Consider the following 26,471-nt stretch of genomic DNA (forward strand, 5'->3'; position numbering starts at 1 on the left):
TATAGCAATCAGCAAACTACAGTTACCAAATTTGGAAAAGCTTCCTAAGATCAAAGATGAGCTACATATAACAGGGAAGGCAAACCTAACTTACAACGCATATGATGATGAGGAGTTGAAGGTATAGGAGAAAAAACTCATACATGCTCATAATATTCCTTTTCATTTTGAAGAAACTGATCACAGAAAGACATATAGTTCATATGGACAAATCCTCTGCTCCTTGGCCAATAAAATAAGGAAAAGTATGATAAGAAGTTGAATGCACCATGCTTTTATTAGGACGTGCATTTTATGAGTTGGGAATTGTTAATAATAGAAGGTTCCTAATTACGAGAATTCAAATCTTTGAGATGCTAATTAGACTTGATTATAGGACTTGATTATAGGGATTTTATTCTTATCGTAAATATTCCTAATTTAAGTTGATTCTTTGTGTATAAATACTCAAACCTTGTAAAGATCAATTCAATTAGAATAGAATTAAAAATTCCTCCCAAAATCCTCCCTACTGATGTTGGGCCTCTCATAAATATTTCATGCTCTAGTATAGTCCTGAGCTGAGGAGTGTGTTGAATCCTACAACGGTTTGGGATAAGGGTAATGTGCTCCTTATAAGGGCCTTAAACACTCCTCTCCTTGAGCTAACTTTTGGGGTAAGTTAGGTCTGACCCAAATTTAACATGGTATCAGCGCCTTACCACTTTAATTGGCATAGCTTTTAAATCTGTCACAAAAAGTTAAGGTTAACTAATAGGTCAAGCTTCTAGGTTGTATATCAAAGGAGTTGTTCGACACCATTCGTATTGAAGGAAAGCCCATCAAATTTCCAGCCGAACCCCGGCGATGCAACCCCGCTCTGAGCACGCGCATGTCCTCACGCACCGCCATAGCATTCTGCGTCTCCTTCCACGCGCCGGCGCATGAGCCTTTCTTCAGCATCCTTTTCCATCGTTGCTCCTTTCCGGCCCTCTTTCCGGCATGTTGCGCCTCTGACCGGGCCTGTTCTGTGACAGGATTCTCCTTCGAACTTTTCAAGGTGTTTTAACAGTAACTTGGCCGTTCCTGCCTTTTTGTGTTGCTAGCCCTTTTTATTTTTAAAATGTCAGATAAGAAAGGCACTAATGAAGGTTATGTGCGTATTTTTGATACTGCTCCATGGATTATTGATTCTAGTGCAAATAGACACATGACGAGTTTCTCTAAGCGCTTCTTTAATTACCTTCCATGTCTACAAAAGGATACAGTCAGAATAGTCGATGGTTCTTTTGTTCCTATCTCTAGAATCGGATCAATTGTTTGTACTTCCAATATTAAGCTATCATTTGTTCTCCATATTCCTCATTTCCCTATTAATCTTTTATCTGTCAGTACTCTTACCAAAATTCTTAACCGTAAAATTTAATTATTTCCTGACCATTGTGTTATCCAGGACCTTCAAACCGGGAAGAAGATTAGTTATAGTAGACTGCACGATGGCTTATATATGTTGGAAGGAAATCTGGGTTTGAATTCATCTCGTGCTCTTTTTGGAAGAAATCAGGATGTCAACCAAAAAAATCATACAGTGGCACCGACGATTAGGACACCCATCTTTCTTTATTTTAGAGAAACTTTATCCTGATTTATGTTTCAAAATTCAATGTGGTTCTTTAGTTTGTGATGCCTGTGAGTATGCTAAGCATACAAGAACCTCTTATTCCTCCAGTAACAATAGAAATATGATCCCTTTTGTGACCATCCATTCTGACGTTTGGGGACCTACTCAAACGGTCTCACTATCTAGTAATCATTGATTTGTTACTTTTATTGATTGTTGCACTCGCATGACTTGGGTTTATTTGATAAAGACGAAGAGTGATGTGGTTTCTTGCTTTCAATCTTTTCACAAGATGATTTGTACTCAATTTGATGCTAAGATAAAAGTTTTGAGAACTAATAATGGTATAGAGTATATGGATGGCTGTTTTTCTGCTTATTTGGAGTCTAATGGGATACTGCATAAACTAGTTGTCCACTAGTGCTCAAAACAGTGTTGCTGAAAGAAAAAATGGGCACCTGTTAGAAGTAGCTCGATCTCTCCTTTTCACCATGAATCTTCCAAAAATCTATTGGAGAGATGCAGTCTTAGATGCAGTTTATCACATTAATAGAATGTCTCTCAAAGCTCTTGTCTTTAAAAGTCCTTTAGAGGTGTTACAAGAGAAAAATACTTATACTGTTCCACCAAAGGTGTTTGGATGCACGTGTTTTGTTCATACTAGCACAGGTGGGAGGCTCAATCTGAGGACTCTTAAATGTGTTTTTATTGGGTACTCTCTTACACAAAAGGATTACAAGTGTTACCATCCTCCATCTAGAAAATACCTTGTTAGTATGAATGTTACGTTTAAAGAGACTGAACCTTACTTCAGTACTACCCCATCACCTCTTCAGGAGGAGAACAATGAGAAAGAAGAGATGATTCTTAGTCCTATAACTCTAGAGCATTTTACTCTAGAGAAGAATACTACACAAGGAGAGACTATTAGTGATCAGGAAAAAATAAGTGGGCATTCGGATAAACCAGATTTAAGGAGATACTTAAGAAGAGATACAACAGAAGTAGAAAAAGCTACTGTGCAACCTATTTAGTGTCATGAATCTTCCTCTTCTCCATCTAGTGAGTCATCCCTAAACCTTGAGCCCATTAATGATATAAATAAACCAATTGCTCAAAGAAAAGGAGTTAGGTCTTGTACAAAGCACTCTATTTCTAACTTTCTCTTTTATGATTCTTTGTCTCTATCCTATAGAGTCTTTGCCTTATCTATTTTCTCTGTCTATCTCACAGGATTGGAAGGAAGCTCTCAAAAGATTTTAATAAGAATAGAGCAATGATTGAAGAAAGGGAAATCTTGGCTAAAAATGAGACCTGGGGCTGGGAGTTGATTTCTCTTCTACCTGAAAAAAATCCAATTGGTTGCAAATGGGTGTTCACTATGAAACACAAAGCAGATGGATCAATTGAAAGATTCAAGATCAGATTAGTTGCCAAGGGATACACTCAAACCTATGGAATGGATTACCAGGAGACATTTGCCCCTGTTGCCAAAATGAACTTAATTAGAGTATTGTTATCTTGCATTGTCAATCTTAACTGGGAGCTACAACAATTTGATGTGAAAAATGCATTCCTCCATGGAGACTTGGAGGAGGAAGTGTATATGAAAATCTCTACTGGGTCTACTGATGAAAAGACACAAGGAAAGGTACGCAAAGAAAAGAAGGCTCTGTATGGGTTAAAACAATCACTCAGAACTTGGTTTGATCAATTCAACAGAGCTATGATTTCATTTGACTACCAATAGAGCAATGTTGACTATACTCTATTTATCAGACATCACAAGAGTAAAATTACTCTTCTCATAGTCTATGTTGATGACATAGTAATGACAGGGAATGACACTAAAGAGATGACTTGACTGAAAAAGCTTTTGGCTCGGGAGTTCGAAATTAAAGATCTAGGAAAACTTTAATATTTCCTGGAAATCGAAGTTGTCAGATCAAAGAAGAAGGGAATTTTTATTTCTCAGAGAAAATACATTTTGGATCTTTTGGAAGAAACTAGTATGTTAGGCTCCAAACCAGCAGAAACCTCCATTGAGAGAAATCATAAGTTACAAGCAGAGATTGGTGAATCAGTGAATATTGACAAATATCAAAGGTTGGTAGGCAGACTGATCTATCTTTTGCATACTTAACCAGACACAGCATATGTAATCAGCTTAGTCAGTCAGTTTATGCATGATCCTCGTGAGTCTCACATGCAAGTTGTTTTCCGCATTTTGCGATACTTAAAGTCTACTCCTGGAAAAGGTCTCCTATTCTCTAAACACGGTCATCTCCGCATAAATGCATTCACAGATGTAGATTGGGTTGGATCCTTTGATGATAGGAGGCCGAATAGTGGTTACTGGACACTTGTGGAAGGAAACCTTATCACTTGGAGAAGTAAAAAGCAAAGTGTTGTTACTATTAAGTGTTGAGGCAGAATATAGAGTTATGGCACAAGGTGTTTGTGAACTCCCATGGTGCAGAAATTGTTGGAGGAATTGAAATTGTTGGAGAGGGACAAACTCCGCTTATACTGTGACAACAAAGCTGTCATCAGTATAGCTCACAATCCAGTTCAACATGACCGAACAAAACACATAGAGATTAATCGACACTTCATTAAAGAGAAATTAATAAATGGTGTCTTGAGATTAGATCATGTGACTTCCAATGCACAGCTAGCTGATGTGTTTACCAAAGGGATAAGCAACAAGACCTATCACACCTTGGTTTGCAAGTTGGGCATGTGTGATATCTATGCACCAACCTGAAGGGTTGGGCATGTGCGATATCTATGCACCAACTTGAAGGGGAGTATTGACCAACGTAGAAGGTTTCTAATTAGGAGGATTTAGATCTTTAGGATCCTAATTAGGCTTGATTATAGAAATTTTATTCCTATTGTAAATATTTCTAATTTAAATTGATTTTTTGTGTATAAATACTCAAATCTTATAAAAGATCAATTCAATTAGAATAGAATTAAAAATTCCTCCCAAAATTCTTCAATAAGATTGTGGATGAGAAAGTTTTTGGTGCAAAGAGGAGGAAATAGATTGCAGATTCCCTCTTCTTTCCAAGAGTAAGCTGGAGTTTCAAGGGGTTTGAGGCAAAGTGATCATCTCTTCCTTCTTTGTTTAATCACGTAGTGGATGCTCTTAAGGGCACTCTGCTGAGTAGGGATAACAAGAAGGGTCTGGTTCAATATATTAAATTTGAATTTAAGGAGGTTACTGCCTTTAATTTGCAGCTGACTAATGTCTGTCTTCTTATTCTTTAATAAGAGTGAGAACTTCCTCAACCTCAACATGAAAATATTATATTACACAGAATTGAAAGTGTCCATTTTAAGGATCTAATGTCTAAGAGTTGCTGGATAAGGATCAAATTACAGTTACACCATAAGGGTTTAGGTAATACTGTACTAGGTAGGATTCTTTAAAGAGAGGTGCAGTATATGGTTGGCTGGCATTTGACTTATTTAGCATTAGCAGTGACTTTAGAAAGTAACCATAAGTCAATATTTCAAATGACAACTGGGCTAGCTAATGAATTTATAAGGTACCAGCAGGACAAAGGAGGGGAGCAGAAATGGAATTTGTGCCATCTTTGTAGTGATCTGGAGTCGCTGGACAGAGAGGAGAGCTAAGGTACCAAGAAATGATTTTCCATTGGAACTTCAGGGTAGTGTAAGATAATATAGTACCTAGACATATATTGCAGTTATTCCTTACTGATTTCCACCATCAATATGAGGATCTAAAGAAAAGTATTTCAAATTTTCAATCTGTAGCAGTGTTTTCCCTCACATCTAACTTTCGTCATTTGTGGCAAAACAATATTCTAGTAAAATTGCTTCATAAATTAGTTTTTTCCCCCTTTGCAGAGTTGTTAGATATAGAACAAACTAATGAATGTTTTATTTGGAAAGCAAGTCATGTAATGCATAGCAACACGTAGATGAGATAAATGTCTAAAAATATTCATCCATTTACGGATAAACTCAAGTACCCACCGCTATTCTCCTTGGTTGTGTACATATAATGTTACACTGTCCGCCACGTCCTGATTCAATCATGTCATCCAGTATAAATTGTGGAACCTACATACAAAAGGCCAGTGGGCTAAAATTTATTTCTTAAAATGGAAGACAGGAGAAAATAAAGCAGACATCAGTTGGATAACAAAACACCAAAAGCCTTAGCCAGCATAACAACTATGCAGTTAAAAGTAAACAAGGAGAGAAAAAAGAAGTTAGCTTGGAGGCAAGGTCAATGTCAATATGGACCTGAGTAGTCTTTCCAGAGCCTGTTTCCCCACACACAACAAGAAAATTGTTCTCCTTCAGCATTTGCAAAATATCATCCTTCAATCCAGCAATTGGAAGAGCACTTCTAGTTTTCAACATTTCCTAAAACATGCATACAAGTATTTACATAAGCAACATAAACTACATGAGAAAATTCCAAAGGAAGAAAAAGGGAATGTAAATGCAGACCAAATCAACCCCACTTAGGCTACATCCATTATTTTTTGAAGAATTTTGGTTCAAATTTTTTATTTTATTCCAATTGAATTGATCTTTACAAGGTTTGAGTATTTATACACAAAGAATCAATCTAAATTAGGAATATTTAGAATAAGGATAAAATTCCTATAATCAAGCCTTATAATCCAGCCTAATTAAGACCCTAAAGATTTGAATCCTCCTAATTAGGAATCTTGTATGTTGGTCAACACTTCCCCTCAAGTTGGTGCATAGATATGACACATGCCCAACTTGCAAATCAAGGTGTGGTAGGTCTTACTGCTGAGTCCTTTGGTAAACCCTCAGCTAGTTGTTCGTTGGAAGTCACATAATCTAATCTCAAGACACCATTTATTAACTTCTCTTTAATAAAGTGTAGATCAATCTCTATGTGTTTCATTCGGTCATGTTGAACCGAATTGTAAGCTATACTGATGGCAGTTTTGTTGTAATACAATAGGAGTTTGTCCCTCTCCAACAGTTTCAATTCCTCCAACAACCTCTGCAACCATAGGAGTTTACAAACACCTTTTGTCATCGCTCTATATTCTACCTCAACACTTGATCGAGCAATAACACTTTGCTTTTTGCTTCTTCAAATGACAAGGTTTCCTCCCACAAGTGTGCAATAACTACTAGTCGATCTCCTATTATCAAGGGATCCAACCCAATCTGTATATGTGAATGCATGTATGTGGAAATGACCGTGTTTAGAGAATAGAAGACCTTTTTTAGGAGTAGACTTCAAGTATCGCAAAATGTGAAAAACAGCTTGCATGTGAAACTCACGAGAATCATGCATAAACTGACTAACTAAGCTGACTGCATATGCTATGTCTGGTCGAGTATGCGAAAGATAAATCAATTTGCCTACAAACCTCTGATATCTGCCAATATCCACTGATTCACTAATGCCTATTTGTAGCTTGTGATTGCTTTCAATAGGAATATATTTTGTCAAGATTGTGATTACGTTAGGCTTCTGATTTGGAGCCTAACGTACCGGTTTCTTCCAAAAGATCCAGAATATATTTTCTCTGAGAAATAAATATTCCCTTCTTTGATCTGGCAGCCTCGATTTCTAGAAAATATTAAAGTTTTCCTATATCTTTAATTTTGAACTCCCGAGCCAAAAGCTTCTTCAGCCGAGTTATCTTTTTAGTGTCATCCCCTGTAATTACTATGTCATCAACATAGAATAAGAGGAGTAATTTTACCCTTGTAATATCTGATAAATAGGGTATGGTCAGCATTGCTCTGTTGATAGTCAAAGGAAATCATAACTCTGCTGAATTGATCAAACCAAGCTCTCTATGTGATGGTTTCAACCCATACAAAACCTTCTTTAGCCTCTACACCTTTTCTTGTATTTTTTCATCAGCAAATTCCGGATGAATTTTCATATACACTTCCTCCTCTAAATCTCCGTGGAGGACTGCATTTTTCACATCAAATTATTGTAAGTTCCTGTCAAGATTGGTAATGTAAGATAGCAATACTCTGATTGAGTTCATTTTGGTAACAGGGGTAAATGTCTATTGGTAATCCATTCTATAGGTTTGAGCGTATCTCTTAGCAACTAATCTGGCCTTGAATCTTCAATTGATCCATTTGCTTTGTTTCACAGTGAACACCCATTTGCAGCCAACTGGTTTTTTTCCAGGTGGAAGAGACATCAACTCCCAGATCACATTTTTAGCCAAGGTTTTCATTTCTTTAATCATTGCTCCCTTCCAATTACAATCTTTGAGAGCTTTCTTCAAATCTTGTGGATAGACACAGAGGAAATAGACAAGACAAAGGCTCTATAGGATGGAGACAAAGAATCATAAGAGAGAAAGTTAGAAATAGAGTGCTTTGTGCAAAATCTAACTCCTTTTCTTTGAACAATTGGTTTATTCAGATTATCAATGGACTCAAGGTTTAGGGATGACTCACCAGATGGAGAAAAGGAAAATTCATGATACTAAGTAGGCTGCACAATGATTTTTTTTGCTTCTGTTGTGTCTCTTCTTGAGTATCTCATTAAATCTGATTTATCCAAACACCCAATTATCTTTTCCTGATCACCAATAGTCTCCCCCTGTATAGTAGTCTCCTCTAGAGTAAAATGCTCTAGAGTTATAGGACTAGAAATCATCGCTTTTCTCTCATTGTTCTTCTCCTGAAGAGGTGATGAGGTAATACTGAAGTAAGGTTCAATATCTCTAAATGTAATATCCATACTGATAAAGTATTTTCTAGATGGAGGCTCGTAACACTTGTAACCCTTTTATATGGGAGAGTACCCAACAAATACACATTTAAGAGCCCTTGGATCAAGCTTTCCACCTGTCCTAGTATGAACAAAACATGTGCATCCAAACACCTTTGGTGGAACAGTATAAACATTTTTCTCTTGTAGCACCTCTAAAGGGCTTTTAAAGGTAAGAGCTTTGAGAGGCATTCTATTAATGAAATAAGTTGCGGCCAAGACTGTATCTCCCCGATAGATTTTTAGAAGGTTCATAGTGAAAATGAGAGATCAGACTACTTCCAACAGGTGCCTATTTTTTCTTTTAACAATACTATTTTGGGTACTAGTGTAAAAACAACTAGTTTGATGCAGTATCCCATTAGACTCCAGATAAGCAGAAAAACAGCCATCCATGTGCTCTATACTATTATCAGCTCTCAAAACTTTTATCTTAGTATCAAATTAAGTACAAATCATCTTGTAAAAAGATTGAAAGCAAGAAACCACATCACTCTTTGCCTTTATCAAATAAATCTATCATGCGAATGCAACAATCAAGAAAAGTAACAAACCAACGATTACCAAATACTGAGACCTGTTGAGTAGGTCCCCAAACATCAGAATGGATGGTCACAAAAGGGATCATACTCCTATTGTCACTAGAGGGACAAGAGGTTCTTGTATGCTTAGTCTACTCACAAGTATCACAAACTAAAGAACCACATTGCGCTTGGAACATAAATCAGGATAAAGTTTCTAAAAAACAAAAAAGGTTGATCTCCCAACCGTCCTGCCACTGTATGATTTCCTAGTTGACATCCTGATTTCTTCCAAAAAGAGCCCGAGGTGAATTCAAACTCAGATTCCCTTCTAACATATATAAGTCATCGTGCAGTCTACTATTGTCAATCTTCTTCCCAGTTTAAAGGTCCCGAATAACACAATGGTCAGAGAAAAATTCAATTTTGCAATTAAGTGCTTCGGTGAGAGCACTAACAGATGAAAGATTAACAAGAATCAAGGAATATGAAGAATGGAGGATAGCTTTATATTTGAAGTACAAACAATAGAATCGATTCTAGAGACAAGAGTGAATGAACCATCGGCTATTCTGAGAGTATCCTTTTGTAGACATGGAAGATAATTAAGGAAGCCTTTAGAGAAGCCTGTCATGTGTCTATTTGCGCCAAATCAATAATCCATGGAGCAAAATCAGTAGATGAAACGAAAGCATTATCAGAGACCCTAACATTTTCCACATTAGTCACTTTCTTGTCTGCCATTTCAAGGAGAAGAAAAAATCTTTCCAAAACAAGTAAAGAACTACTGTTCAAAGGAGAAGCAGAGGCAAAAAGGCATGGGACTGGGCTGGTCAAAGGCGGAACGTGAAGGGAGGTCGCCGAAAAGGAGCGTTGTCGAAAAAGGGCGCCGGAGAAGGACCGACGCCGGTGTGTGAAAATGACGCCGAGACTGTGGTGGCGCGTGAGATCACAAGCATGGCCGGAATGGAGGCGCGTCGTCGGGAAAAGGTTGGAAATCCAATAGGCATTCTCCTGGTATGAGCGGTGTCGGTTAACTCCCTCTATAGAGTCGCCTAGAAGCTTGACCTATAAAAAACTATATAAAAACTAACTCTGTGAACAGTACCAGAAAACCTTATGCCAAATAATGTTAGCAAAGCTCTGATTCCATGGAGAATTTTGGGAGGAATTTTTTATTCTATTCCAATTGAATTGATCTTTACAAGGTTTGAGAATTTATACACAAAGAATCAATCTAAATTAGGAATATTTACAATAAGAATAAAATTCCTATAATCAAGCCTAATTAGAATCCCAAAGATCTGAATTTTCCTAATTAGAAATCTTGTATGTTGATCAACATTTTTCAACTCAAGAAATGAACTATAGCACTACTCTGTGTTCAACTGTCATACAGCTTCTAGAGTTACATTCTAACATCACTAATTTCAGCTGAAAACAAAGGGTTTGGATGTAGAAAATGAGAAAATATCAAAATTGTGCTTCCTTTGTGTGCATCTGTGGTATCATGGAGTGCTTGGAAGGAGATGAATGCAGACACTTTCAAGAACAAAAGTTTGACATTGATTTGTTCATGGAACATGGACATCCAAACTTCTTTATGAACTCATGCTTCTGAAGATTTCAAAAATGTCTGTGTTACTCAGCTTCAATGGAAGGGGTCATAAGAAAATGGGCAGTCCTATTTCATCCCCATAAGCTAGCTCAAGAGAGGAGTACCCAAGGGTTTATAAGAGGCACTCCTATCCCAAACTGACGTAGGATATTGAACACTCCCTCCGCTTAAGCCAAACACTTGGAGCATGAAACACTTATGGGAGACCCAATATGGCTCAACACCATCTAAAGAAAATGAGCGCACTTAACTGATCCCCAAAGTCATCTTGTAGGAAATGCCATTATAATAGCAAACCATCCTTTTAATAACTTTATAACTCACATTAATTAGTAAGGATAGGTATAATATGCTTTCTTTTTACTGAACTAAAAGACAAATGAACAATGTAAGCTTCAAGGATCTCTCCTTGTTTGTAGCTTCTAACGTTGGATTGATATTTCAAGATGTGGACATAACATCTATGTCTCTATGCAAATATCAGTTCTAATGATTATTTAATATTTATTCTATAGTTCATCCAAAAATGTTAAAAGAACTTGCTTTTAAATTCCATTTCAGTAGGATCATAACTAGGAACTAAAAAATACATTTAAACATGCCATAAAGTGAATATAAATAAGCAAATGATCCACTTAACTTTGATTGATAAAATGATTCACTTAAATTTGAATCACATCCAACAAATGACAGACTAGATAAAGCTCAGGATTTTATTTTTATTATGCCTTCTGGGTGAACTAAGGAATTTCACATAAAAGACATATGAATCACAAATACAGACAAATGTTAAAAATTCCATTCAATGATCTATTTTCCACCACGCAGCACTGAGGATTAAAAAAGAAACAACCTTGTATTTCTGCATTTTCTTTTTCTTCTCTTGCTCCTGTCTCAAATGAGAACTTTCCACATCTCTGGTATGGTTTTCTCCTACAATATGAGAAGGCCAAAATTTAGGAAATCCTATCATATAAAATTTGGTAAATTTTCAAAATGCTTTGTGTCATGATTCTTTAATCTTCATACAGTAATTTGGATGATTGAGTGACTCAAAATCTACCAGTCTGTCACCTCAATCTTTTTTTATTTTGTATAACCACACATATTATTCTGCTCACACCGGGTTGACTCACTAAAGTAAAATACTTCTGTAGTATTTGCTCTATTCACGAGGATTGAACCCTCAACCTCACTAAAGGGAAAAATTGTTGAATTACTCATCCCAACACTCGTTGGTTCAATCTTTAACTGTTCTTTCACAGGCTTCATCATTGTTTTCAAAAACTAGGCAGGAGACGTCAAATAAAATGAAGTAATATATTAAAAAAAAAAAGAAACAAAAAAATGATAATAATTACTAGTGCAACTGTTCTGAATCAAATGAAAGCACAGACTTTATTATTTATATCTTATAAAAAAACAAGTGACACTCTCAGCAAGAAAGTTTACTACACCATTTACTTCAGAATGCACCAACAGAAAATAGTACGTACTCCCTGCTACTGGATCAATAGCAGCATCTCTTGAATTGTTAATATCTTCAACATGAGAGTTGTCTAATGTTTCTGAAAGCCTGGTAGCAACAGTCTCAGTTGATCCATCGGCATTCAATAACCAATCCACAAAACCAGCCTTCCGATCCTCTAAAGTGTTTTCTGCTTTTATTGATGATTCCCCTATAAGGATTATTAGACTTTAGCATTCTGAGCTAATCCAACAATTGCAATGAAACAACAAATTTTAAAATTAAAAACAACAAGAAGAACAGTTATGACAGTTCTAATGAAAAAACTTGAAGGTAGAAATAAATTAACATCTTCATAGCAAATAATTGGCTTAATTCAAGTTTTATGGCCTACAATTAGAAAGAATTACCTTCTTTCCACTGCAATATAAGAGAAGCATAAGGATCAGTGACTATTAAGTGAATGGGGATATCAGGAAACAGTTGATGAAGAGCAAATGCTGCAACTCTGTTCTGAGCATCCTGCAGGTGAAATGCATTTACATCCATTTCAAATACATCCAAAGAACAAAATTTAAAATGGAAAAAGAAAAATGAATGAATAGCAAAAGGAAATAGTGCATAAATTGAAGTAAAGGATTAAAGACAACAGCAGGACTAAGCATCAATTGCAAAGGAGCAGAGGATCTCAAATCAAGCCCCAAAGTTATGAGGATAAGAATGATAAAACTAGGATTTGGTAGGAAAAGAGAAAAAAAAGTGAACATAACATCATAAATTTAAGGATCAAACCCAACCAAGGAAAGTGAAAAAATTAAACCCTAGAATATCTCATCCTCATGTTCATTCAGAGGAAAAAAAAATTGAGAGGTTTTATGCTTGAGTAAAGACATGCATATGACTTGCATTATTAATATTTTTTACAATTATGTCAAATACATTACACAAAGATACGGATCGAACAGATACAAGAGTCAGCATCCAATTATGCCTGACAAAAAATCAAGATGTCCTCCACCCCTGATATAAGACCTACCACACTTGCATTTGATTGGAGATTAGGAGTTATCCCATCCATAGAGGCCATGGACTTGAAATGCAACTTAACAGTCTTCAGATATTAGTACCACAAGCATTCCACTTCCACCCCAAAATCATTTCCTAGTTTAGCATCAAGCCATCAAACCTTATCTGCTTCCAGTTAAATGTATGATGCATCGACTTTTGCAACACAACATCAGTAAAGGTGATATTTGGCCTCGAGTTAAATTTTCAATTAAGTTTGCACAGAGAGACCATATACCTTGGTAAATCAGCTGTGATTAAAGGTATAACTGTGAAGATGTGATAGAGTTTGTTAAATTCTCACATTGGATTGGGATTGGTGATGTGCCCCTTATAAAGCCTTCTTCACACTCTCCCCTTGAGCTCGCTTATGAGAGTGAGTTAAAACCCAACCCATTTCTTAGGATTGTATCAAACCTTCCATCCAATGTTGGACCTCCCAAAATATTTCAAGATTGTATCAGACCTTCCCATCCAATATTGGACCTCCCAAAATATTTCAAGATTGTATCAGACCTTTCCATCCAATATCAGACCTCCCAAAATATTTCAAGCTCCATGTGTTTGGTCTTGGACATGAAGGGGAATGCCCACATTGGTACGGATGGAGCAAAGTTTTGGAGGTAAGTTAGGTTGGGCCACTTTCTTAAGAGAGGTAAAAATAAATTAGCCTTGGAAAGCAAATGGGATAATACATAAACTAAAGAGGAGAAAAATAACAATCATACATAGAGGTATCTAAATATCAATTAGTAATAACTAATCATGGTCAATGACCAATGCATTGATCACATTCTTCCCCCAATCCAAGAATGGTTGAGATTTCTTCATTCCCTAATTACACACCACAAAAGTTGGCATGGACAGAACATTGTCTAAATATGAATTTCCTTTCCTAGTTATAACTCAGAAGGTGGAGAGATCCAGACAAGGCTTCCAAGAAGAGGGACAGAACAGTGTTGTATTTAGGATTAGGATTGCGAATTGCTGGAAGTGAGAAAGATAAATAACGATTGTCCTAGCTAAGTGTCTCATTATCACCCAGAAATTCACTGCCTAGAATCAACTTGCAATAAGTGTAGAGATACGAGTAACTTTGAAAGTTTGAATTTGCAAATAAAGAAAGAGGTAAAGTACCTCTGCAGATTCATATGCTTCATCCTGTTCAGGAAGCTGAAGTGTGATCAATCCTCCGGATTTTCTGCTCTTGCCCCTTCCACTAGCTTTGCGTAATATGCTAACAGAATATGAGAAACCTTTTTTCCTTTCAAGAATCTTATTGAACTTTGGAGCTTCCCACCCTGATTTTTGACATAGTTGGTGAAGAACAGCCTTAGGAATCTTCTGTGGGTCTCCCTGCCATTTTTTAGGCCTCATCAGAAAAAAGAAATAATAAAAGAGGGAGCAATTCCTACTTACTTGCAAAACAACCACAATATAGGAGCCAGATAAAGAAGATAATTATATTAGCTATGGAAATTTTGGATGATAATCCACCATGGGAGAAACTCGACTTAACTAAACCCAATCCAAAGTAGTTCAGATCAACTACAGGGATCCCTTTCCTTCACCCCACTTCATTTAATACTACATTTTTCAGAAAAAGAAAAATGAATTGCTAAATCTTTTTCCACTACCTTCCCATGAAAGGAGAAACACACACAAAAAACAAAGGGATATAATTGTATGCATCCAGCTGGAAAAAAATGGTCATAAGTCAAAAATGTTCAGAAGCAGCATATATTCTATTACTCCAAATGTTCCAACCCTTAGATTAGTACAACAAATTCATTGCATTTCAATTGTTCTCCTAGAGTATACTTGCAGGAACAAAATAAAAGAGAGAAAAAAACATACAAGTATATACATGAATTTTGCACCAGGCAGGCAGCATGTGTTGCTAACATCCATTATCAATAATATTTTCTTATCAATTTCCTGTATTTCAAATGTTAATACCTTCTTCCAGATGCCATCTAGTTTCTCTAAATTCTTTCCGCTAGATAATTCTCTCATTTTTTCTTTCTTTTGTAATTCCAATACTTCAGGAGGCAAAGCTTCATTAGATGCAGCATCTTCGAAGAATAAACCCCCAAGCTCCACATCTCTAGCATCATCTACAATGACAATGGTTCCCTGAGCAGATTCGCAAGACAGAACAGGTTTTTCTGGAAACTCTTTAGAACTTGAGTTCTCCATATCAAGCACATTTACTGGTGATTCCTTGGGGAACGCAACAAAGTTTGACTGACCTATGGTGCTAGATGATGTTTTTGCCTGAAGTTGCTCATGAGGGATAGTACTTGTTAATGTGCCCTCAGACCCAGAACCAAAACCTCGATTATGGCTAAACTCTTGTGCCAATATCTCATCTGATAATCCTGCTCAATGAATGTAATACAGCACAAGATAATTGATATCACAACCAGATTTGATCATGAACCATGAAAGAGAATGAATTTAACCTAGAGAAGACAATTCTTGTTTGAGTTTGCGAATAATATGCCCTGCTTGCTCCTGACTTTTTTTGTCCCCTTCTTCTTTGGCTTTTGTGGCTTCTAATCGTGCCGCATAGTACTCTTTAGCAATAATGTCATAAGACCGCAGAGCAGGATCCTATTAAAATAAAGAGAAAGGGATTACATCAAGGGAACAACATAGGCTTCCAAATTATTCTACCACCAACTATTTCCTTTTATGATGCTAAAAAGGAAGACTGGTGAAAGTACCTTGTTAGAAAAACTTCCATCCACAGCATAATCTTCCCACATTTGAGAGTCATCCTGCAAATATTACAAAATGAGAGTTAATTTCCATGATACATTAAATGTTGAAAATAAAATTTGCTTTCAAATTTAGATAAACAAATTTCTTATAGAAATGATCAAATAAATAACTTTCTAAAATGTTATAAATGCAAATTAAGCCAAATGTATCAAATGAAGAAGCTCTTCCACACAGTACAGTTCTATCGTGCTCCAATTCTCACTCAACAGTTTCTCCGAAAGGAAACATGAATCTAGTTGCCTCAGCATTTCCTTAAAAATCAACAGTGATACCCAAAACCAAGGAACGTAATCTCTTTTTCTTTACAAGAAAGAAAGAATATCAATTAATGATAAAATATAGGACAATATATAATGAAGAAGGACAATGAATACTCCAATATAGCTCATAAGAAAACTACAAACAAAGACACAAAATGCACGATAAAGCATACATCATTGTGAAGCATAAAAACATACATCATATTTTAATTCACTTTTACCCTTAAAATTTAGCTCCACCCAGAGCCCTGTATATATTTCTGCCAATGAAGATATGCTCAGCCAGACAGTAGTTTCATAACGCAAATCTAGCAGATTCTACAATACAACATAAGAAAGATATCTCATTATTTTTGCACCATGTTTCCAAGTTCCAAGAGATTTCTTTTTTCCCCACAAGTAAATTTAATCACCATGTTTAAGCCCATTATTAAGAGAAAGTCATTTACAACATAAGGAAACAACAAAATTTACAACAATCACCAAAACTTTGACCGCCATGGCAAGTGTTCAAAATCCTCATCCATAAGAGGATAAGAAGTAAGCAAAGCAAAATTTTCCCTCCAAATGCCCCTCTTCTCCCCTGCCCTTAAAAAAATTGAAAAAAAAAAAAAGAAGGAGAAGGGATCAAATTCAGAACTTTCTTCTTACCTAAGCAAAAACAAAACCACCTCTCAAGTCTCAAGCCAAATTCTTCCACAGTCAACCCAGCTACAACCAGGATACTTTAACAACAGGGTTTTACTATTCTTTGAATAATAGCTTCCTGTCCTATCAAATACAAACCCTAAACCTAATAAAAGAAACATTTACCCTAATTTATTAACCCTACAAAAGTACCCTTATATAATAAAGAAAAACTTTTTACCCTTTAAGATTTTTTCTAAAGAACAAGGTTAGTTTCATTTCACAGAAGCTTCAATGTCTATCTGTCCCATTACCAGCCATTATGAAATTTGATTGGGGACTGGTAGCTCTCAAGTGTGGAGCTACACCTTTTCATTTAAGCAAGCCCGCCACAGCCCCAATTCATTAATCAATAGCCTTTCAGAAATTTTTGTTGATGATAAGTTGCAGCAAAGGAGTCTATTGTTCATTCTCTTCTCTCCATCTCTCTCCCCTCTTTTCATCTTTGTTGGTACATCTGATGATGTATCCAATTATATCTAAATTATGGGACTACGAAACTTTTTTTTGTTGTTTTTGTTCAACAGAAGAAGCATAAAACCAAGAAAGGAACAAATTTTGAGTGCAAGGACATATTCTTCATATATATAAATATGCACTCTCCAACCTTTGACAAAAATATTACATTTTAGGGTGGTAAGGCGGGGATTAAACTAGTTGACCCAACTTTCTTGAAAGGAACAACAAAATTTATTTTGCTGGAAGTTTTTGCTCTGGCACACATTATTCGTGACATCATAACAACGTATACAAAATATGCTACTTGACAGCATTTTCACACAAAAATAAAAGTGCCCTCTATATATTAAATATAACCTTAAGTTATTCTTGATAGATTTGACAAAAACTATAGCAAAGAAAGTAAAAGTAAACTTTTTTCTTTATGAATCCAAGAGCTCGGAAGTACACTATCACACATGCCATGTTAATCCTGTATCAAATTCTAGCAGATTGCAAGAACACCTAATCGTCCATGTTATTTATTTCCCTTCTCTTAAAAATAAATAGAGATGCATGAAATTCATAACATGTAAAAGCATTCATTCTGCCTACCTCTTCCTGCTGTTCCATATATTGCCTAATCCAATCTGCTTGTGAAGGTTGGCGTGAATCCAAAGTGTCATCATCATCCCACCGCCCCTTAATTCTAACAGAAACTGGCTGCACATCTACCTCAGTCTTGATAGGATTGACTGGAGGAGTCCAATCACCACGTGCTGTTGATACAACACTAACAGAACCTACAAATTACATCACGAAAGAGTGGGAAATTTTGCTAACAACATGTTTCTCTAACAATAAACACATTATAATAGATTGTCAAGCAGAAATTCATTACAACAAAATTTATTCAGTGAAATAAAAATCAAACATACCTTGGTTAGTATGCAAAGAAATTCCACTAGAAAACTTCAAAGGAAGCTCATTTCCCGGTAAATTCAAGCATAACCAATCCAAAGCAGACTCAAATGTAGCATTATCCTGATCCCAGTAGAAAAAACACAAACAGCTCATAAAAATAAAAAATTTTCGATCAAAAGACTCCACCTTTCCTCTGTGTAGAGAGTAACAAGACATTATTACCTTGAGAGAAGTCAGGGCAAGTTCAATCTGATCATTAGAGAAACCTTCACATGAGAGCTTCTCGTAGACGTTTTTTAGTCTCTTAGCTTTTTGGGTCTTTGAGAGATTGTCCTGGACAGAAGCAGCTGAGGCGGGGTGGGTGGAACGGTCTGAGTTTAGTAAGAGCCGCCGTAAACGGTTCTCGTTCTCCGCCGAAATCTGAAGCCTTGGACCGGACGACGAAGATTGTGACTTTGATTTGGAAGAAGAAGAATTTGCTTTGTTGTTGTGCTTCTGTTGCTTCTTTTTGGGTGCCATTTTTTTCCGACTCTATGCTTCTGGCTTCTCGGAGAGAGACCAGTGACAAAGACGATGGCAGACGATTAACTATCCCCCTGAACGACGTCGTTTGCAAGAGCAAATGGCCTTGAGCGCACACTTGCCAAAGCGGCTGAAAGCTTATAGCCTATAGTCCTCCAAATTTTGCTGATTTAAAATTATATCATTTATGAAAATTTTAAAAATAAATAATATTATCCTCGTACTATGAAAATTTTTTGGTTTTTTTCTCTGGAGTAATCCATTTTCTGTCTCATCGTAGGTTTTTTATGCACATATTCTCTTCTCTTCTTGCCGTGGATTATACTTTCTTGTTGGATGGAGATATAAATATTTATTTTTTAGCTTTATAGTCTCATATTGGAGCAACATGTGAGGGTTTGGTTTATTGGAACTGTGCATTTCTTTCCCTTTCTTTTGCAGGCTAGATCAAGTATCTTGGATGTAAGAGAAGAATTTCATCTTCATGCTACATATCTTTTCGATGTTTAGATTTCGAGAATTACATTATTCTTATACTTATACTTAAATCTCAAGAGTTACATTGTTTTTATATTTAGCGGAGCCAAACATTTATTAAACATGTGTTAGAAGCGATAATTTTTAAATTTTTTCTTGTGATATGTTTTCTCCAAAAATGTTATCATGTTATTTTTAAAGCGTTCAGCTTTCTAATGACTTGAAATACGATGTAGATCTACCTTGCTACCTACACACTTTTTTTTAGCTCCACTTTAGTCTTTTAATCATACTATAGTTATTTTTTTAGTTCGAATTTTTTAACGATTCTATATTTTTAAAATTTTTATTTCGAGACTTTGTCAGTAGATTTTGCCATATATGAATTTTTTATGTACTATTCTTGGTTTCTTTATTTTCTCGGAATGGTTTGATATGGATTTGATGATTGATGTGGATTTGATGAAGTAATAAAAGGTGTTTACTAGGTTAGTCGAAAGTTCGACCGGTTGATAAGGTGTTTATGGTTGTTGATTGTGGGCTTATGGGCTTTCCTTTTTATTGTCCTTGGACTAGTCTACAGTTTTCGTTTAAAACCATGGGCCTGTATCTAAATAGTTGGGGAGTTTTCTTGTTTATTTTTGGGTATTTCTACATATATGAGTCTGTCCTCTTATATACTGTTTATTGGTTTAGCCCACATCTTGCAAAGAAACATTTTATGCCTGACCAAAAAAAAAATAAATGCAGTTAAAACAAAAATGCAATAATTTTAATCCAACTTTAAACTATATTTTTTGTATTTTTTATTTTTTTATTCATAAAGATATATTGCTAAATTACTATCTCAATTTTCAATTTAAATATATAAATAATAAAATTTAATTTTTCATTAATTCTCAATTCTCTTAAATAATTTTAATAATATTAGTATTATATATCTTTTTTATGCTAAAACTTATTTATTTATATATTTAAAATCTCTATAGTACTGATTAATTAATGATCTGATGCCTAAATGCATCTTTGTTGCATGCATGGAGGGCAGAGCTACCTCTTCTTTTAACCCTAATCCACTGCAAATCAACCAACACGTGAAACTCACGTGCACACAACCATTGGTGGTTTACCAGTCTTAATCAAAACCCTCCCTCTTCTGATACAATCTTAACCTTGAAACAACATCCTTCCTCTCCAATGGCCTCTGCTTAATTCCTTCTCACTCCTTTTCTTCTCATCTTTTCAAGTATAAGCAAAGAAACCCTAACCAAACCCATCCTCAAATATTTCATTCTCACACCTTCGAAGAGCATTTCTACAGTTTATCATCTTCTGATCCGCCATGGAAACCCCATATAGCTCCTCTGTTGATTCTTCTCGCCCTTTTCGCTCCGTCAAAGAAGCTGTAGCCATCTTCGGCGAGAGGATTCTCGTCGCTGAAATATATTCTCCCAAGCCTTATCACCCGCCGCCGCCTCCTAGCCATCATGACCTGCCATGGATGTTTCCATCATCTCCAGTAAGTCCTGTAAACTCTAATAAAGAAGATGAGCACGAAACTTTGAAGAAACTCGAGACTGAGCTTGAGCAAACCAAGGTGGAGCTGAAGCAACTGAAGGAGAGAGAATCGGAGACAGAACTTGTAGTGGCTTCTTTGAATGCTGAGCTTCAGAAAAACATGTCTAAGTTGGCTGAGGCAGAGGCTGCAGCGGCGAAGAAGGCAGCAAGAAGGGTGAGTTTTGCCACGGAAAAGAAAGAAGATGTTATTAGAGATGAAGAAAAGAAGAGAGAGTTAATGATAAGAATGGAGAATTCGTCAACTTTGACTCAGATATTGAGTCTTGTTGAAGAGAAAGGATATTTCGGAAGCAAAGAAGATCAGAGGAAGAAGATGAAGAAGAAGCCTATTGTTCCTCTTGTAAAAGACCTGTTCTTCAGGAAAAAAGGATTGTCTACTAAAACTCTTAATAATCCTCTCTTTGCTTCAGCTCGTGGTGTAGTTTGATTAGGGAAAATTAAGCAAAGTTGTTGATTATTGTTTCAGGTTGATCAAGTTTCATCAGTTTTCTTTGAGTTTGTATTGATGCATGCATGTGTTGTTGTTTGTATACGTTTGTATAAAAATTTCTTTATTTGCTGCTTGTTCTACTAAAGTTTTTGCAGTCTTGAAGAGAAGAATTTTGATTAAACTTGCTTGATACATATCAGCTTGTAATCTGAAAAAACAAATATATATGATTACTATAAGATGGAGTTTATATCAAAATGAATATCAGCTTGTAATCTTATTTTTAGCTCACAAACGACGTAGTTTTCTTTTTGCCAAAGAAACGACGTAGTATTTGACAGCATAAACGTCTGGTCCACAAAAAACGGCGATTTTTTTTTTTAATAAAAAAACAAGGCGAGTCTAACGGACTGGTTCTCGGTTAAACCAATCGAACCGAATGGTCCGGATTTGTGAAATAGAACTCGGTCTGGCAATATCATCACCCCAGAATCGGCAACTCCCAGACTCCAGCCACATTTGCAAATCAAAACAACCACCTCCAGACACCAGCCCTCCATATTCGACCAGAGAAAATAGAAAAATAAAAGAAAAGGCGGCGCCGGCGAGAACTTGCATAGCGATTCATCGACTCATCATCTTTTATTTTCATTGAATTCGTATTAACTCTGTGTTTCTCTTTGTTTTTGATTTCACAATCAAGAGAGAAATAATGCAAGCTGTGGTGCTCAACCCAACTTACTGTAGGGCTCAGCAAATCTCAGATTCTCCTTCTTCTTCTCGCCCCTCCAAGGTATTTCCGTTCCTCCTCTCTCGTTCTCTCGAAAAGTTTTTTTTTTTTTTTTTTAAATTAGCTCATTTGAATTTGTATTGAATCCAGAATCCGAGCTTCTTTGGCACCCAGGTCTCGCTCAAGCGTGGGCGTTATCGGCTCAGGCGAATCCCGTGCCGCTCCATGCGGATTCGGTCGCCTACGTTGACGCGGAGACTAGGTTTGTTTCTGTGGTTTCTAAAGAATATTCGATTCAGCATTCTCAAAGTGTAAAGGCTTATATAATTAATTGCTACTTGTTTGCTTCTTTTGATGTTTATAACTGATTATGAATAGACACATTTTTTTCTTTCTGGTCCTTGATCTGTTCATCAATATGAAATATAATGGATTTCTCCAAAAGAGTTCTAATTTTTTTCTTTCTTTCTTTTTTTTTTTTTAATATTCCCGTAAGCCAAGATTTCATTTTCCTCATAATTTATGCTCGAATTCCATTTCCTGGTTTTTCGGAGAGGATTGGCATTAAAATCATGACCCAAACTTGGGTTGAATTGAGGAGAAATTATTCAATGCAATACAACAATTTTCATTGATCAGGTTGTTACTTACGGTGGACCCACCATAATCAATGATTATAATTTAATTATATTGTAAAATTTTTCTGAATTGAGGCTTTGACTGTTAACTTGTTAAAGTCAACTTCTTCCGCATTCTTTTTGCAGTGAAAATTTTGAAAAAGGTAGCTTTGGTAAGTTAGTAAAAATGACGTTTTAATTTACCTTGAATCCAAGGTTATTATCCTCAAAAAAGTTGTACTTGACTCATAGTTTGATTCTCCCTTTTGTAGTGTTCATATTGATTTCTTTATGCAGGTCTGATCACCCACTGCATAGTTGATTTTAGTTGCTAGTATATGGATTCAGTGTCTCCTTTTTGGTGGATTTTCAAATGATTTTGTTGTTGAATTAGATAATTTGCTGTTGTGCAGTTGTAAAGGCTGTTGCCCCCCCAGATTCAGCCTTGGAATTGCCGTTAACTGCTGAGAATGTTGAGAGCGTATTGGATGAAGTTCGACCATACCTCATTGCAGATGGGGGTAATGTGGCATTACATGAGATTGATGGCAATGTTGTGCGGTTGAAGCTACAAGGAGCCTGTGGCTCCTGTCCAAGTTCTGTCGTGACGATGAAGATGGGTATTGAGCGTCGGTTAATGGAAAAGATTCCTGAAATAGTTTCTGTAGAACCAATTGCAGATGAAGAAACTGGGCTTGAGCTGAATGAAGAGAATATAGAGAAGGTAATCTCATGACAGACTTCAACCTTAGTGTTAATTCTGTGTAGGGTAATTAAAAGTTCAAACTACTTGCATGGAGGAATTGAAAGAAGCCAATAAGTGATAAATATCTCACTTCTCAAAGAATTGAACTCTGTTCAGATTAAACATCATTATATGCACCTATTGCAATTTTGCATCAGTTTTTAAAGTCTCTACAACATATGTCCTATAAGACAAGTTTGAAACACTTTTTAGTGCAAAGGAAAAAATCAGTTTTGCTCGTGTGAATCTCTTTTTGGTTCCTCAAAAATCGTTGTCATGGATCTGCTTAGTGAATTCTAACTAGTTTCTTTTGTTTGCATTGATGTGATATCCTTTCTTCTTTAAATGGTTGCTTTAATACCTGTTATAGCTTCTTGGATTGGGCATACCCTTTTACCTGTTTATTCTCCAATTGTATCTAGAGTTTTTTTTTTTTTTTCAGATTTCTTTAGTATGTACCTCAAAGTGGTTTCAACTTTGTTACATTAGCCTCCAAAGTTGAAATTGCTAGCATGCACTTGGGTTTCTCTCTGCCATTTTCCGCCACCTCCAGCAACTAGTTAGTCTCAATTTTGTTTCTACTCACACACTTACATTTGCCTCCAAAGGTAAAATTGTTGGCATATGCGTTGGTTTGTCTGCCGTTTTCACTATTAAATGTTATCATGTCCTGTTAATTGCAACACAACAAATGGGATTAATAAATAGTGTTATTGCTATTTTTTTCCCCTTTGTCCAGCTCTGTCCTAAAATTACCAATCACTGAACAGGATAACTAAGTTGTTATGTCCTACGTGTGTGCAAAAGAGATGGGACTATCATTTTACTTGCTGTGTCCCTTGTCATATCCTATCACCAAATGCAACCAGAGTAGTGGACATGTGCTTTCTCCATCAAATTAAATGGATGCTTGAATTAAAGGGGAATTACTGTTTTTCTTATCATGATTTACTTTTGCTTATCATATACATGTGCCAGGTACTTGAAGAAATTAGGCCATACCTTGTTGGGGCAGCTGGAGGATCTCTCGAACTAGTAACCATTGAAGAGCCAATAGTAAAAATCCAAATCACAGGTCCAGCAGCTGGTGTCATGACTGTTCGAGTAGCTGTCACACAGAAACTACGGGAGAAAATTCCAGCCATTGCTGCAGTTCAACTTCTATCTTAATGACACTTCGATGCACATAGCAGCATCCTCAAATAAAAAGAGCTATATGCTCACAACCTGTATAAATAGTACAACACAATGTGTACAGTTGAGCTTAACTGAATGCAATTGTTGAATGTTATTAAAATTAGTTTAGGAGGAAATTTTCAAGTGAAAAATCATTTTGTGTTGGCCATTTGATATCCATTGTTGAGCTTGAAATTCAATGTATTAGCATTTTTCATTGGCATTTTCATAGATGCGGACAATTTCTTTTTAGATTACTCTGAAATTTGTGGATGGGTTGAAGGTTCCTCCAAATATGTTCTTTTCATTTAGATCATATGGACTCGTTCAAAATGCAATCATAGAATTAAGAGAATGCCATAGGCCCTTAACACACAAAAATGCGTATGGAAGACTCGCCTCTTCCATTTGAGCTTGAATGTCCGCGAAGAATTTCCAGTGGAACAATAAGAGGGTTCTGATTAAGATCATAATTAATAAACCATGCCATGAAAACGTATGCTGTGCAATCATCAGAATATGATGCAAATACAAGCACAAGATACTTTTCCCAGCTCCTTGCTTCCCCCAATTACATTATCACTTGCATCAAATGCCAACCTCAGATGTAAGACAAGTAGAAAACAAGGAAAAAATAACAGAAGCTGTGAATATCAATGAAGGAGAATAGCAGGATGAACTGCAATGGAATATGGATGAAACTTTTCGGAGTCGTGTCTCAAGTTTCTTATTAGCTTGTGTTAGTAGGATGAAAAACTGATGATACTGGAAGTCCATGCAGCTTAAATGGAAGCCTTTGTGTAAGCTCTCTAATGAATTATTCAGTGTTTCGGAAATAATTCATGATATGAATGTACCAGCTCTCTATTAAGCTTACACAAAGACTTCCATTTAAGCTTAAAAATATTCAAGCACAATATTGAGTGGAATATTTTAAAGCCTTCTTAATTTTGTTATTATTGATTTCAAGCACTAAATCAACCCTTTAATTTTGAGTTTAGAAATATTTGTAAATTATATGGTGATTGGTAACAAAAATTGTTCCTGGTATAAGTTGTTTTCCAAGTTGAAGCTCAACTAAAAAAAAATCTACTATTTAATAACTTCTATTTTGTTTTTTAGGTATTAAATTTGCTTTGCTTCATATAATTAATTAATACATTACAAAAATTAGATTTCAACAACAATTTTTTAACATTATTATGCACATAATATTAATATTATATAAATTATATGTATAATATCATATACAATAATATTATAAATTAATATGAAAGTGTGTGTAAAATATTTAAGTTACAGAATTTATACACATTATTATATATATTGAGGTTCTGGGATCCATGTAGAATTTCAGTATATGTGAGTGAGCTTAGATTCACACCTTTCTCTTTTTTTTTTCTCTTATTCTCTAGTGACGTATAATCGTCATCAGACTACAGTGCCACCTGTTGCTATCACACAGAATTGTATATACGAATATACCCGTCTTCTCACCATTATCAGGTGGTTATTTAATTCACATCCGGATCGTGGTATAGCTGGGTCTGTTTTCCACTAATCCATCATATCAGGAGGTTCGATCCTTCTTTGATGAGTTTAGACCCCGTTCTGCCTCAAATGTGATGTGGATTATATGATGATGGACCAATTTGCACGATAGACTCTCATGAATTTTGGATCAAACTTTTCTACAAAAGCTCAACTATGGTTTGAGTGTCAGACGCCCAACGGTCGTAATATATTATATACTGATAATTTTTATTAATATATAGTTTAAGCTTTTTAAGAATATATAAAATATGTTGTTATAATATAATTTTAAATAAAATATATCATAATTTATATCATTTATCAATTAAATATGTATATATAAACGCACTAACATAATATCTTTATCCAATGAAAATAATTGCATGCAGCCATGCACCATCGCCTACAATTTTGACAAAGTTTGTTTCATTAGACTTTTCAGGCTAATCTATTTTAGTATTTTTTTTTTTTTTTTTGAAAAAAAATCTATTTAGTAATTGTTACACTAAGTTTTTGG

General features: G+C 35.7%; 3 protein-coding genes across 8 annotated transcripts in view; 2 read left to right on the forward strand and 1 right to left on the reverse strand.

Annotated features, from left to right (window-relative positions):
* The window catches only part of LOC110624428 (DExH-box ATP-dependent RNA helicase DExH7, chloroplastic), a 39,459-nt gene extending 20,648 nt beyond the window's left edge, over nt 1–18,811 (reverse strand). For 2 of the 5 annotated variants that reach the window (XM_021769557.2, XM_021769556.2), the window contains exons 1-12: nt 18,369–18,809; nt 18,161–18,266; nt 17,838–18,025; nt 15,780–15,833; nt 15,516–15,666; nt 15,010–15,431; nt 14,188–14,406; nt 12,396–12,507; nt 12,014–12,196; nt 11,371–11,450; nt 5,885–6,007; nt 5,612–5,698 (exon numbers count right to left, since the gene is read on the reverse strand). In XM_021769557.2, coding sequence (XP_021625249.1) covers nt 5,612–5,698; nt 5,885–6,007; nt 11,371–11,450; nt 12,014–12,196; nt 12,396–12,507; nt 14,188–14,406; nt 15,010–15,431; nt 15,516–15,666; nt 15,780–15,833; nt 17,838–18,025; nt 18,161–18,266; nt 18,369–18,665 — 2,022 coding nt within the window. In that variant the 5' untranslated portion in view covers nt 18,666–18,809. Of the gene's footprint in view, nt 1–5,611; nt 5,699–5,884; nt 6,008–11,370; nt 11,451–12,013; nt 12,197–12,395; nt 12,508–14,187; nt 14,407–15,009; nt 15,432–15,515; nt 15,667–15,779; nt 15,834–16,318; nt 16,416–17,837; nt 18,026–18,160; nt 18,267–18,368 lie in introns of those variants that run through there. The other 3 variants (XM_043961090.1, XR_002489412.2, XM_021769558.2) reach the window with 3 other exon arrangements.
* A 1,631-nt stretch (nt 18,812–20,442) lies between these two features.
* Nucleotides 20,443–21,293, forward strand: LOC110625296 (WEB family protein At1g75720). The gene has a single exon (XM_021770908.2). It carries the CDS (start codon nt 20,488–20,490, stop codon nt 21,148–21,150), a length of 663 nt encoding a protein of 220 aa, XP_021626600.1. The 5' UTR covers nt 20,443–20,487; the 3' UTR covers nt 21,151–21,293.
* A 328-nt stretch (nt 21,294–21,621) lies between these two features.
* LOC110625356 (nifU-like protein 2, chloroplastic) lies at nt 21,622–24,638 on the forward strand. Of its 2 annotated transcripts, none has more exons than XM_043960556.1 (4): nt 21,622–21,946; nt 22,034–22,145; nt 22,914–23,224; nt 23,688–24,302. In XM_043960556.1, exons 1-4 carry the CDS (start codon nt 21,866–21,868, stop codon nt 23,745–23,747), a joined length of 564 nt encoding a protein of 187 aa, XP_043816491.1. In that variant the 5' UTR covers nt 21,622–21,865; the 3' UTR covers nt 23,748–24,302. The 2 variants fall into 2 exon arrangements, with proteins under 2 accessions (XP_043816491.1, XP_021626670.1); XM_021770978.2 differs by having other exon boundaries at nt 21,629–21,946; nt 24,224–24,638.
* The last annotated feature ends 1,833 nt before the right edge of the window (nt 24,639–26,471 follow it).

The sequence above is a fragment of the Manihot esculenta genome, chromosome 10 (genome assembly GCF_001659605.2).
Source record: "Manihot esculenta cultivar AM560-2 chromosome 10, M.esculenta_v8, whole genome shotgun sequence".
NCBI classification, from domain to species: Eukaryota; Viridiplantae; Streptophyta; class Magnoliopsida; order Malpighiales; family Euphorbiaceae; genus Manihot; species Manihot esculenta.